This window comes from Scyliorhinus torazame, chromosome 1, assembly GCF_047496885.1.
Source record: "Scyliorhinus torazame isolate Kashiwa2021f chromosome 1, sScyTor2.1, whole genome shotgun sequence".
NCBI lineage: Eukaryota > Metazoa > Chordata > Chondrichthyes > Carcharhiniformes > Scyliorhinidae > Scyliorhinus > Scyliorhinus torazame.
In genome coordinates this window covers 344,693,743-344,708,364 of record NC_092707.1, presented here as the reverse complement: position 1 = coordinate 344,708,364, position 14,622 = coordinate 344,693,743, and the positions used below count along the sequence as shown (strand labels likewise).

At 47.1% G+C, this 14,622-nt stretch overlaps 1 protein-coding gene across 4 annotated transcripts in view; it reads left to right on the top strand.

Moving 5' to 3' along the window:
- The window catches only part of hhat (hedgehog acyltransferase), a 446,467-nt gene that overhangs the window by 79,235 nt on the left and 352,610 nt on the right, over window positions 1-14,622 (top strand). For all 4 annotated transcript variants that reach the window (XM_072509767.1, XM_072509760.1, XM_072509778.1 and 1 more), the window contains exons 6-7: window positions 10,510-10,725; window positions 12,462-12,633. In XM_072509767.1, coding sequence (XP_072365868.1) covers window positions 10,510-10,725; window positions 12,462-12,633 — 388 coding nt within the window. The remainder of the gene's footprint in view (window positions 1-10,509; window positions 10,726-12,461; window positions 12,634-14,622) is intronic.

Below are 14,622 nucleotides of genomic sequence, written 5' to 3'. Positions count from 1 at the left end.
CGCCACGTTGGCTGCCCAGTAGTAGCCACCCAGATTCGGCAACGCCAGCCCTCCTCTATCTCTACTACGCTCCAGGAACCCCATCCTTACCCTCGGGGTCTTACTTGCCCACACAAAGCCCATAATGCTCCTGTCTACCCTCTTAAAAAAGGCCTTGGTGATCACAATTGGAAGGCATTGGAATACAAAAAGAAACCTCGGGAGGACCACCATTTTAATCGACTGTACCCTGCCCGCTAGCGAGAGTGGCAACACGGTTTAAAGTCCTCCTCCATCTGCTCCACCAGCCGCGTCAAATTAAGTTTGTGCAGGGCCCCCCAGCTCCTAGCTACCTGGATCCCCAAGTATCGAAAGCTCCTTTCCGCCCTCCTCAACGGTAGGTCGTCTATCCCACTTCCCTGATCCCCCGGATGCACCACAAAGAGCTCACTCTTCCCTACATTGAGCTTGTAGCCCGAGAAAGCCCCAAACTCCCTTAGGATCTGCATGACCTCCACCATCCCCTCCACTGGGTCCACCACATACAGCAACAGGTCGTCTGCATACAGCGACACTCGATGCTCCTCTCCCCCTCGAACCACCCCCCTCCATTTCCTAGACTCCCTTTATGCCATGGCCAAAGGTTCAATTGCTAGTTCAAACAACAGGGGGGACAGGGGGCACCCCTGCCTCGTCCCTCGATACAGCCGAAAATAGTCCGACCTCCGCCGATTCATAGAATCATAGAAGTTTACAACATGGAAACAGGCCCTTCGTTGGCCTTTCGATGCACCCCAGCAGTCCCACATCCAACCGCCACAGCGGGCGTTGGTTCCTCTCCTCCCCCAGCTCTAGTTCCACCCAGTGCAGGGCGTGGTCTGAAATGGCTGTGGCCGAATACTCCGTTCCCTCCACTTTCGGGATCAATGCCCTGCCCAGAACAAAAAAAATCTATCCGGGAGTAGGCCTTGTGTACGTGGGAGAAAAAAGAAAATTCTCTGGCCAAAGGCTGGGTCCAACGCCGTGTTGAAATCCCCACCCATTATCAAGCTTCCTACCTCCAAGTCCGGAATACGCCCCAACATCCGTTTCATGAATCCACCATCGTCCCAATTCGGGGCGTATACATTTACCAATACCACCCCCGTCCCCTGCAACCTACCGCTCACCATCATGTATCGGCCTCCATTGTCCGCTACAATGTTCTTGGCCTCAAACGACACCCGCTTCCCCACCAGTATTGCCACCCCTCTATTCTTCGCATACAGCCCCGAATGGAACACCTGTCCTACCCATCCCTGCCTTAACCTGACCTGATCTGCCACCTTCAGATGTGTCTCCTGAAGTATGACCACGTCTGCCTTCAGTCCCTTTAAGTGCGCGAACACTCGGGCCCTCTTAACCAGCCCATTTAGGCCTCTCACATTCCACGTGATCAGCCGGATTGGTGGGCTCCACCCCCCCACCCCCCCCCCCCCCCCCCCCCCCCCCCGGCCGACTAGCCATCTCCTATCTTAGGCCAGTCCCGTGCCCGCGTCTCCCGCACCCTCTAGTCCCCCAAACGGGGAACCCCTGCCCCGACCACCTCTTCCATTTTCAGTCCCCCTCGGCCAGTGCAGCAGCAACCCTATTGTACCCCCCCTCTCCTCCCCTCCCCGCTAGATCCAAATTTAGCTCTTTTGCTCCCCCATAATACTTCCGTAAGTCAGCTGACTCCTGCTGACCTCGGCTTCCTCCGCCTTCCCATTGACCCCCCGGTGTGGAAATCCCTCCTCCTCCTTGCGCTCCTCCATCCCCCCCCTCCCTAACGCGGGAAAAAGCCCGCGCTGTCCTGAGCCAGCCCCGCCCCCTGTGGCGCAGCTCCTGTTGCGGCCTTGTCCCAATTCCCCCATCTCCGAGTCTCACCACCCTCCAGCACCGACGCCCACATTCCCCACTGTTCCATCAAAAAAAACAACTCTTCCCCCATCCCCATCCATCGTCCCACCCGTGAAACAGCCTTTACCCATATTTACAACCCTGTATACAGTCAACATCTCCCCCACAACCACAGTCCCTCAGTTCGAGTCCAATTTTTCCGTTTGGATAAAGGTCCAAGCCTCTTCTGGCGTTTCGAAATAGTGGTGTCGGTCCTGATAAGTGACCCACAGTCACACTGGCTGCAGCATTCCGAATCTCACCCTTTTTTTATGCAGCACCGCCTTGGTCCGGTTGAAGCCAGCTCTCCTCTTTGCCACCTCCGCGCTCCAGTCCTGGTAGACTCGGATCACCGCATTCTCCCATCTACTGCTCCGCTCCTTCTTGGCCCATCTCAGGACACTCTCTCTGTCCGCGAAGCGATGGAACCTCGCCACTATCGCCCTTGGCGGCTCGCCAGCCTTGGGTCTCCTCGCTAGGACCCGGTGGGCCCCTTCTAGCTCCAGGGGACCCGGAAAGGCCTCCGCACCCATCAGTGAATGGAGCATCGTGCTCACATACGCCCCGGCATCAGCCCCCTCCACTCCTTCGGGGAGACCCAGAATCCGGAGATTCTTCCTCCTCGACCTGTTCTCCAGGACCTCGAATCTCTCAGCCCACCTCTTGTGCGCCGCCTCGTGCACCTCCATCTTCACCGCCAGGCCCAGGATCTCGTCCTCGTTCTCGTTAGTTTTATCCCTCACCTCTCGGAGCTCCACCGCCTGGGCCTTCTGGGTCTCCTTCAGCCCCTCGATCGCCAACAGCATTGGCGCCAGCAGCTCCTTTTTAAGCTCCTCCACGCAGCGCCTGAGAAACTGCTGCTGGTCCGGCCCCCATGCTGCTCGATCTCCGTCCTCCGCCATCTTGTTTTTTCCCTCTCGTTTCTGCCGCTGCTCCAAAGCCTCTTTTTCCGCCGCTCTACTGCTAATCCCCGCCATACGACGGAAGGGGGACCTTACTTCACCTTCCCACACAGGATTTGATCAAAACATTTCCGTTGGGGCTCCTCCGGAGAGCCCAAAAGTCCGTTATAGCGGGAGCTGACGAAATGTGCGGCTTAGCTCCGCATCGCCGCAAACGGAAGTCCTCTTTCCACTGATGAACATCTAGAGAGTCAGTCAAGGGTGTTGTTACAATCTCACACCTCCACCACGTGGCTAAGAGCTAGTCTGGTTCAGTAAGACAGAGTAACCACACTTAAGTTAGCAGAGAGTCGAATTCACTGAGAACTGTGCTAACTGTGCTATTAGTTCAATAAACCTGATTGAACTAACTTCAAGGTCTGGAGTATCTTTCTGATCTAAACTGCATACAGTTGCAGCCAGTGTTAGACCAGTGTACCTAACACAACAAAGCTGTCAGCTTCCTCCTTGCAAACTGTACCTGGTTGAAAATGAGGAAGGGGTTTTCTGGTACTGGGAGGCAGGTGATGGTAAATGTGTTCCCCTGTGTTGCATACATACCTTGAAGGGCCCATTAAGCATAATAATTGTATCATGAGGAGGGGGCACCATGGTAGCACAGTGGTTAGCACAGTTGCTTCACAACTCCAGGGTCCCAGGATCAATTCCCGGCTTGGTCATTGTGGAATCTGCACGTTCTCCCCGTGTCTGCGTGGGTTTCCTCCGGGTGCTCCGATTTTCTCCCACAGTCCAATGATGTGCAGGTTAGGTGGATTGGCTATGCTAAATCGCCATTCGTGTCCAAAAAGGTTGGGTTGGGTTACTGGGATAGAGTGGAGGTGTGGGCTTGGGTAGGGTGCTCTTTCCAGGGCCGGTGCAGACTCGATGGACTGAATGGCCTCCTTCTGCACAGTAAATTCTATGATACCATTATAAACATTGTGTTCACAACCAAAGCTAGATGGCATTCTAGTCTTGCAATTAAAGGTTGGACAACCACCCCCCCCCCCCCCCCCCCCGCCCCACCTATTTAGGCTTCCATCCCAAGGGCATTCTCTGCTGGTAGATTCTTCCAGCGGGGTCCACAACCTTTGTTTAGAACTTTACTTGGTGACAAAAGATGATATTGGCAGCAAAGAGAAAAAAAGGAACATTTGGAAAATAAGTAATGCATAGTACAAAACACAGAAAATGCAAAAGAGAAACCTTCTGTGATGGTGCACCTTGAACGTCCTTCTCTGGCATCTAAAATGGGCAAGGAGCATACTTCAACGAGAGTTCAAGCTGCTGAACTTGGAAATGGGTACAGTTGTGTCCGTGAGTTTAAGATGCTAATTCACGTCTAAGCTCTCTTCACTTTCTGGGTTGCAAATTCAAATTCTATCTTCAATAGAAGATAGTGAGGTTAATTGGAGCCATTGGACAGGTTTGCTAATTCTTGTTTAGGCCACTAGGTGGAGGCAGATTTCTTTCAAGAGTGAGCCTGGTGCAATGAATGGACCACTGGTCAAAAGGAAATGATTCTCCAGTTATTAAACATTGCAAAGCTGATAAAAGGACAAATGGTAACAATGCTGCAATGAGTGGGAAGAGACAATGACTGTAACTATGATAGAATTGATTAGCTTTTTATGAAATTTTTAATTTATGCTGGGTAATTTTGACTTGAGTAGCAGAATTTCACTACTTCTGTGCAGGATTTAGTAATGTATGTGTTTTCTGAACTTCCACTAAATCTGGGCTAAAACCAGTGAAGTGATTAGCAGTTTAGTGTGTACAGCTTGCATTCAAATGGGTTGACTGGTATCTCCAGATTTGATTTGCTACCTACTGACAGTGGTCAGGGACAGAGTCGTGTGACTGCAAGGGAGGCAGGTAGGGGGATCCTGAGTTTAGGAGTTGAGGAGCCTCAGCCCTTGACCTTGTCCAACAGGTATGAGGTACTTGCTCCCTGTGTGGATGAGGAAGAGGGCTGTAGGGAGGATGCATTGACTGACCACTGCACCGTGGTACAGGAAGCCATTCAAGAGGGGGGAGCAAAAAGACAAGTGGTAGTTGTAGGGGATTCCATAATTAGGGGGCTTGATGGCATCCTTTGTAAGCCAGATCGAGAGTCCCGCATGGTGTGTTGCCTGCCCGTGGCCAGGGTGAGGGACATCTCTGATCGGCTTGAAAGGGTTTTGGAGAGGGAGGGGGAGGATCCAGTGTTGTGGTCCACGTTGGGACTAACAACATAGGTAAGACTAGGAAAGAGGACCTGTTTGGGGATTATCAAACACTAGGGACTAAATTAAAGAGCAGGTCCTCCAGGGTTATAATCTCTGGATTACTACCCGAGCCACGTGCCAATTGGCATAGGGTTGAGAAAATTAGAGAAGTTAACATGTGGCTAAAGGAGTGGTGCAGGAAAGAGGGATTCCATTTCATGGGGCATTGGCATCAGTACTGGGGCAGGAGGGACCTGTACCGTTGGGACGGTCTTCACCTGAACCATTCTGGGACCAGTGTTCTAGCGAATAGGATAAATAGGTTGGTCACAAGGACTTTAAACTAGCAAGTTGGGGGGAAGGGAAGTGTAAAGCTATGGACAGTATAATGGTTAATGGAGATCAAGGCAGCAGGTTACGTGACAGGTTATTATGTGGAGCTGTGGGTTCAAAGACAAGGAAAATTAGGAGAAAGGGTAAGAGAAAAAATAATTTGCGAAACGTTACTGATCAAGGTGTTAGGATTCATAACAAAGACATAAAAAACAGCATAAGTGTACTTTACCTGAATGCTCATAGTATACGAAATAAGGTAAATGAGTTGATGGCGCAAATCATCGTGAATGACTATGATTTAGTGGCCATTACTGAAACATGGTTAAAAGATGGTCACGCCTGGGAGTTAAATATCCAAGGGTATCAGACTATACGAAAGGAGAGAATGGACGGTAAGGGCGGTGGTGTAGCTTTGTTGTTTAAGGATGGCATCCGGGCAATAGTAAGGGATGATATTGGTGCTATGGAGGACAAGGTTGAATCAATTTGGGTGGAAATCAGGAATAGTAAGGCGAAAAGGTCACTGATAGGAGTAGTCTATAGGCCACCAAATAGTAACAGGATGGTAGGGCAGGCAATAAGCAAAGAAATAATGGATGCATGTAGAAATGGTACAGCGGTTATCATGGGAGATTTTAATCTGCATATCGATTGGTTTAACCAGGTTGGTAAAGGCAGCCTTGAGGAGGAGTTTATAGAATGTGTCCGGGATAATTTCCTGGAACAGTATGTAATGGAACCTACAAGGGAACAAGCGGTCCTCGATCTGGTCCTGTGTAATGAGGCAGGATTGATTAATGATCTCATAGTTCGGGATCCTCTTGGAAGGAGCGACCACAATATGGTGGAATTTAAAATACAGTTGGAGGATGACGAGGTAAAATCAAACACTAGTGTTTTGTGCTTAAACAAAGGCAATTACAATGGGATGAGAGAAGAACTAGCTAAGGTAGACTGGGAGCAAAGACTTCATGGTGAAGCAGTTGAGGAACAGTGGAGAACTTTCCGAGCGATCTTTCACAGTGTTCAGAAAAGGTTCATACCGACAAAAAAGAAAGACAGTAGAAAGGGGAAAAATCGACTGTGGATATCTAAGGAGGTGAGGGAGAGTATCAAATTGAAGGAAAAACATACAAAGTGGCAAAAATTAGTGGGAGACTAGAGGACTGGGAAGTCTTTAGGGGACAACAGAAAGCTACTAAAAAAGCCATAAAGAAGAGTAAGGTAGACTATGAAAGTAAACTGGCTCAGAACATAAAAGCAGATAGTAAAAGCTTCTACAAATATATAAGACAAAAAAGAGTGGCTAAGGTAAATATTGGTCCTTTGGAAAATGAGAAGGGAGATTTAATAATAGGAGATGGGGAAATGGCTGAGGAGCTATTCAGGTTTTTTGGGTCAATCTTCATAGTGGAGGACACAAATAACATGCCAGTGACTGATGGAAATAAGGATATGATAGGTGAGGACCTTGAGATGATTGTAATCACTAAGGAGGCAGTATTGGGCAAGCTAATGGGGCTAAAGGTAGACCAGTCTCCTGGCCCTGATGGGATGCATCCCAGAGTGTTAAAAGAGATGGCTAGGGAAATTGTAAACGCACAAGTGATAATTTATCAAAATTCACTAGACTCTGGGGTGGTCCCAGAGGATTGGAAAGTAGCAAACGTGACACCACTGTTTAAAAAAGGAGGTCTGCAGAAAGCGGGTAATTATAGGCCGGTAAGCTTAACTTTGGTTGTAGGGAAAATGCTGGAATCTATCATTAAGGAGGAAATAGCGGGGTACCTGGAGGGAAATTGTCCCATTGGGCAGACGCAGCATGGGTTCACAAAGGGTAGGTCGTGTCTGACTAATTTGGTAGAATTTTTTGAGGCCGTAACCAGTGCAGTAGATAACGGGGAGCCAACGGATGTGGTATATCTGGATTTCCAGAAAGCATTTGACAAGGTGCCACACAAAAGGTTGCTGCATAAACTAAAGATGCATGGCATTGAGGGTAAAGTGGTAGCATGGGTAGAGGATTGGTTAACTAACAGAAAGCAGAGAGTGGGGATAAATGGGTGTTTCTCTGGTTGGCAACCTGTAACTAGTGGGGTCCCTCAAGGATCAGTGTTGGGCCCGCAGTTGTTCACAATTTACATAGACGATTTGGAGTTGGGGACCAAGTTGAATGTGTCAAAGTTTGCAGACGACACTAAGATGAATGGTAAAGCAAAAAGGGCAGAGGATACCGGAAGTCTGCAGAAGGATTTGGATAGGTTAGGTGAATGGGCTAGGGTCTGGCAGATGGAATTCAATGTTGCCAAGTGTGAGGCTATCCATTTTGGGAGGAATAACAGCAGAATGGATTATTATTTAAACGGTAAGATGTTAAAACATGCTGCTGTGCAGAGGGACCTGGGTGTGCTGGTGCACGAGTCACAAAAAGTTGGTGTGCAAGTGCAACAGGTGATTAAGAAGGCTAATCGAGTTTTGTCTTTCATTGCTAGAGGGATGGAGTTCAAGACGAGGGAGGTTATGCTGCAATTGTATAGGGTGTTGGTGAGGCCGCATCTGGAGTATTGTGTTCAATTTTGGTCTCCTTACCTGAGAAAGGACATATTGGCACTGGAGGGAGTGCAGAGGAGATTCACTAGGTTGATCCCAGAGTTGAGGGGATTAGATTATGACGAGAGGTTGAGTAGACTGGGACTGTACTCATTGGAGTTTAGAAGGATGCGGGGGGATCTTATTGAGACATATAAAATTATGAAGGGAATAGATAGGATAGATGCGGGCAGGTTGTTTCCACTGGTCGGGGAAAGCAGAACTAGGGGGCACAGCCTCAAAATAAGGGGAGGTAGATTTAGGAGGGAGCGTAGGAGGAACTTCTTCACCCAAAGGGTTGTGAATCTCTGGAATTCCTTGCCCAGTGAAGCAGTTGAGGCTCCTTCTTTAAACGTCTTTAAGAAAAAGATAGATGCCTTTCTAAAGAATAAAGGGATTTGGGGATATGGTGTACGGGCCGGAGACTGGAGCTGAGTCCACAAAGATCAGCCATGATCTCATTAAATGGCGGAGCAGGCTCGAGGGGCCAGATGGCCTACTCCTGTTCCTAGTTCTTATGTTCTTATGTACTTTCAAATTAATATTATTAAATTAGCACCTGGAACTTTTTTAGTTAACAAGAGAAAGGAAATGAAGAACAATATGGAAAAGGACCAGGCCCTTCGGCCCTCCAAGCCTGTACCGGTCATGATACCACCCTTTACCAAAACCCCAAAGAACAATACAGCACAGGAACAGGCCCTTCGGCCCTCCAAAATCTTCACTATATTTCAAATGTATTTCCTATTTAATATATGGTGACAGTACATTAATGCCAATTTTAGTGCCACATTTACATTTTGAGGTCCAACGTTATATTGACCATGTCTTCTTGGTCAAGCTGCCTTATATGTAGATTTTTTTTGCAATAAACCGTTACATTTATAACTGGTTATTTTGGTGTGCTTTTCTTTCTGCTGAATTACCTGTTCTTTATCAGTTTCTGACATTCAGCTTTCCGACTCTCTCACTAATGGCATTATATAAATGCATTGAACAAGTAACCCATCACGTTTTTCTTCAAATGAGATTTTGACACATTCATCCTGGAGATAGTTTTTTTAAATTCCCAGCTGGAATCTGTTTCTAACCGTGTTTTGTTGAGAGGGGGAGGACAGCAGTGATGGAAGCCCACATAAGCTCTGTGGGTTTCTACTGAAAAAAACAACTTGATGTGCAGGGTAGCCGGTGGGTGCTGGAGATAAGGTCTTCGTCATGATCAGAATTAAAGAAACTCTGCATTCTGGTTTAAGGCGTTACTCACTTTTTGTCCCATTTTGGAAAGTAAGTATCACTGGCAGCATTTAGTGCCCTTCCTTAGTTGCCTTTTGAGAGCTTCTCTGCCCAGTGCTTCAGTGTGGCTGGGGAATCCGATGGAATTTATATACCTCTAGAAAGTCAAGTACACCGTGAGGGGGGAGGTTGAGGAGTTCTGCGAAGATGGCAGCCATTTATCTTACTTCAAAGAGCTGGTCACCATTAGTTGCTTGGTGGGGAAGGGGACAGGTAGGAGTTAGGGGAGATTGTTCTTTTTTTTTCCTATGGGGGCGGTTTGCGATTGGGGGTGTTGTGTTGCTTTGGTGTTATATATAAAATGGAAAACATTTGAATAAAGATATATATTTTTTAAATTGCCTTGAGGGAGGTCATGATGAACTTCCACACTCCATGTGACGTAGGTGTACACAGACACACACACACATAGGATTTTCCGACACCAGCGGACATCATTGCAGACGGGACGGGAAAATTTGGAGAGACAAATTTTTTTTTTTCCAAGTGTAATACAACCTAATGGTTGCTGTGCCATTTCACAGGGAAGTTAACAATCAATCACATTGCTGTGAATCTGGAGTCATGAGTAGGCCAGACTGGGTAAGGATGGCAGATTTTCTCCCCTGAAGGATTATTAGTGAGCCAAATTGCTTTTTACAGCAATCTGCTTGCTGTTAATGAAAGTAGCATTTTATTCCAGGTGTATTAATTGAATTTAAATCCCGCAGATGCCGTGACGGGGTTACGAACTTATGTGTCCAGAGCATTGGGCGGCATGGTAGCATAGTGGTTAGCACTGTTGCTTCACAGCTCCAGGGATCCGGGTTCAATTCTCGCTTGGATCACTCTGTGTGGAGTCTGCACGTTCTCCCCATGTCTGCATGGGTTTCTTCCGGGTTCTCAGGTTTCCTCCCACAAGTCCCGAAAGATGTGCTGTTAGATGAATTGGACATTCTGAATGCTCCCTCGGTGTACCCCAGCAGGTGCTGGGGTGTGGCGACTAGGAGATTTTCACAGTAACTTCATTGCAGTGTTAATGTAAGCCTACTTGTGACACTAATATAGATAATTATTAGTCCAGTAACATCTCCGCTTTGCTGACAATCCTTTAGTCGTTCTATTGACATTCGTTAAACACTATATCGGAATGCTTAATTGAATTACTCCCTTGTATATTCAGGCAGTCTTCCCTCAGACCACTGTTGTTTTCCAGACAGTGAGTAGAATTGTGTATTTACTTTTTCTTCTCTATTTATTTGTTTCAGAAGCGATGGTATGAGACAGAGAATGAGTACTTCTTACTTTTATTTTGTTTGGCTCTTTGCAATCTGCGTTACACAAGTTTCAGCCTAGAGTACTGCTGGCACCGTGATAGTCCTCAAAAGCGCTATGTATCCTTCTGTTGGCTGCTAGCTTATGTATTCTACTACCCTGTATTTCACAATGGACCGATCATATGCTACGATGACTTCAATAACCAGGTGAATGAACATATTTGGAAACAGAACATTTTGCTCTAAAACCGAAAGCTGATTCAAAACACAATTTTTAACGTTCTGTTGTAACAGGGAAATGTCCAGCAATGTTTTAACTTAAATTATATAAAGGCCACATATATATTGCCTGAATAACGTGGCCAGGATTCTGCAATTATCTTGTACAGTCACTTGGACAATTTATACAATTCAGGGAGAGTTTTAAAATGATCTAGTTGGAACGTTTGATTCTTTATTGTATGGTTAATCTTCTTCCCACCACTTAACATGAATCTGATTTCTGTGTCTTATTTTGCTGTTAGAGTTAAGTAGTCATTCAGCTCGTTTACTCCTGCTGGGACTTTGCTGTGTGCATTACCCACAATAACAACAGCAGGAACTGAAACTAAATGCTTTGAGCAAAAATAATTCTACATTCGAGGAGCAAAGAGAAATATGGCAACATGGGAACTCTGCCACAGCTGTAGATTTTGATGCTACTTCTACCATTTCAGATGTTGCTCCCCTTTTGGTCATCTTTAACTCCGAACCCTCCTGGTCCTTTAACCAGCTGCTGTCTTTTAAGTACTGCAGCAAAACTGGATTTCTCTCCCGCCCACAGGTGGTGCGCCCCTCAAGCTATATGCCTCTGGTGACAGGCCAGAGACCTGTTCCTGGAAAAACTGGCTATGGAGACAGATGCAAGTCTGCCTTGTGCACCACTGGGTGGTACGTCATTTGGGAACAAAAATCCGGTTAACACAGGCCCTTCGTATCAAATGAAGTGTCATCTAGAAAAATGCAGAGGGTTTCTTGCAGTGACCCTGCCCCGTTTCCAGTGAATGGAAGGAGGTCCAGCCAAATGCCACCTAGAATATTTACCCCATTATAAACACAGACTGTGTGTTTGGTTGTCAAAAACACCATCAGAAATAGAGTTCCCATGAGTTAAATCAAAACTTCAGGAGATAGTTTTGTATATGTCTTTTGAAAGATGGTAAAGCGAGGGAGTTGAAAATTAAGTGATAAGTAATGAATACTCAATGGGATTTGCTGTTGTAAAAACACCTTCACTTCTTCAATGGATGTTTTAGAGAATGCAAATCCATTATTTTACGTCAATTTATTTGCAAATAAACCAAAACCAATTGCAGAGGGAGAGAGTGGTGCTGGGCTTTGATTTGGCAGATGAATAAGTGACAGCAAGTGGCTTGCGCTCAATGGTGTTGTGAAGAAACCTGCAGAGTAAATCCACAAGTTAGCTAACACCTTTAAATGTGAAAATAGACTTTTTAATAATAGAAGGAAGGCATCATATCAATGGCACAGTATTGATTAGTAAGTCTAAAAGGCATGCTACATGTTGACAGCGACTTGCTGTCACTTATTCATCTGCCAAATCAAAGCCCAGTACCACTCGCTCCCTCTGCATGTTGACTTTGCATTCGGGTAAAATAATTGAGGATTTATTAAATATTGTTTGAAGCTGGTATAGAATTTCTTAGTTGTCATGGTTTTATAATGAATTTTGTCAGAATAAAAACAATTGAGAAATTGCCAAGTGTCTGAAACGATTGATGAGCAATCCTCTAAAGTATATTGGCATGGGAGGGGGAGGGGGTTAGTTGCTAACTGCTGTTTTTAAAAAAACAAAACCAAATGAGATGAATATATATACTTCTCTACTTCTAAATGGATTAATTCATTTGGTCTGTTTTCTTTTTATTTCCAAAATAAAACAGATGCGAAAAGCAGAGACATTTGTCCCCAAAACAGATCTCTTGTGTTTGTTACTAAGTGGAATGCGCATTTTATTCTGGTGGTGGTTGACCGAGTCCGTGCTTCAACTGATGTACATTCATGCAATTCAGGAGCAAATAACAATATTGGAATCTGCCTCCTACTGGACTTTAGGTTAGTGCACGATCATTATCTCTTTTTAATGGAAAATACGAGTACCCTTGTGTTTTTTGGACAACAAATCTGCTTTTACATGAGCCCCTTGCAGGCATTTGATGTTGGGGAAGCAAATGTTTCCGCTTTATTCTGAACTAGTTCAAGTGATAAGTCACCCTGCTACATTTGTAGCCTGACATACTGGTGTGGGGAGGCAACAGACTTAATGACTTAAATCAACAGGTTTTCCAACCCCCTCTAGGGAACAAGGTGCCCTGCCTCTCATCCACAGCGTCGTGAGGCCTGGTGAGATCGGCATCCCCAAAGCGAAGAGCAGGTCTGTGTGCTGCCATGTTTGTGTGTTGATTGGGAGTGAGTGGTGAGGGAGCGCTTAAAAGCAGCTCCCCCTTGTTAGTGCCAATCAATTGAGGCACAAATTGGGTAAATCAGACGGCGTGGGAGCCAATAACTTAGAGAATCTCATGGGGGCTCATTTTTGGCAAAAAGTTCTGTTGAATATGGGCCTCGATCTCGCCAACCCGGTCGACGGGAAACATGCCCAAATGCAGACTTTAACTTCAGTGCGCTGAACTGCACCCGTGATCTCACCAAGGCCTTGTACAGCTGCAGTAAAACTTCCCTGCTTTTATATTCCGTTCCCCTTGCATAAACATCAACATTCTATTTGCCTTAGAACATAGAACATACAGCGCAGAAGAAGGCCATTTGGCCCATCAAGTCTGCACCAACCCACTTAAGCCCTTACTTCCACCCTATCCCCCTAACCCAATAACCCTTCCTAACCTTTTTGGACACTAAGGGCAATTTATCATGGCCAATCCACCTACCCTGCACGTCTTTGGACTGTGAGAGGAAACCGGAGCACCCGGAGGAAAGCCACGCAGACACGGGGAGAATGTGTAGACTCTGCACAGACAGTGACCCAGCGGGGAATCAAACCTGGGACCCTGGTTCTGTGAAGCCACAGTGCTAACCACTATGTTACCTTCTTATCACATCACTCGCTGCACCTGCATGTTAACTTTTTGTGATTCATGCAGTAAAACACCCAGATTTTCTGTTCCGCCAAGTTCTGCAATCTCTCATTTCCTGCCAAAGTTGACAAGTTCTCATTTTCCCACATTATATCCCATTTGCTAGATCTTTTCCCACTCAACCTGCATATTCCTTTGCAGACTGTCTACCTCCTGTTGACAACTTAACTTTTCTACCTAGGGACTTCCGGTTGCGGCTATGCCTAGGTAGGTCGCACGTTTGGCAGCACCCGCCGGGAACGGACCTTTGGGCTCTTCAGAGGGGCCCCAACGGCAGTTGTTCGACGGCTCCCAGTGTGGGAACGTGACAGCAAGGTTCCCCCGACATTATATGGATTGGACCAGGATGGAGCGGTTAGAAAAGTGATCCTGGTGCAGCGGAAAGTGCGAGGGAGGAAAAGCAAGATGGCGGCGGGTGGCGAGGAGCGCACACTGACTGCCAAGGGGTGGGGGGATTCTCATACTGGGGGGTCGATGGAATGGCAGGAGAGGCCGGGGTCAGCAGGAGTCAGCTGACTTACGGGAGTGTCATGGGGGGAGCAAAATGGCTAGATGAGGATCTAGCGGGGGGGGAGCGGGGGAGGGGGGGGAACTGGGTTGTTGCTGCATTGGCCAAAGGGGAGCTGGAAGTAGGAGAGGTGGTCGGGGTGGGGGTCTGCCGCCTGGGGGACTGGAGGGTGCGGGAGGCGCGGGCACGTGGCTGGCCTAGAAAAGGAGATGGCTAGTCGGCAGGGGGGGGGGGGGGTGCGAGTAGCCCCCTGATCCGGCTGATAACTTGGAATGTGAGGGGCCTGAACAGGCCGGTCAAGAGGGCTCGAGTGTTTGCGCACTTAAAGGGACTGAAGGCAGACATGGTTGTGCTCCAGGAGACACATTTGAAGGTGGCAGAGGTCAGATTAGGCTGAGAAAGGGATGGGTAGGGCAGGTCTTTCATTCAGGGCTGGATGCGAAG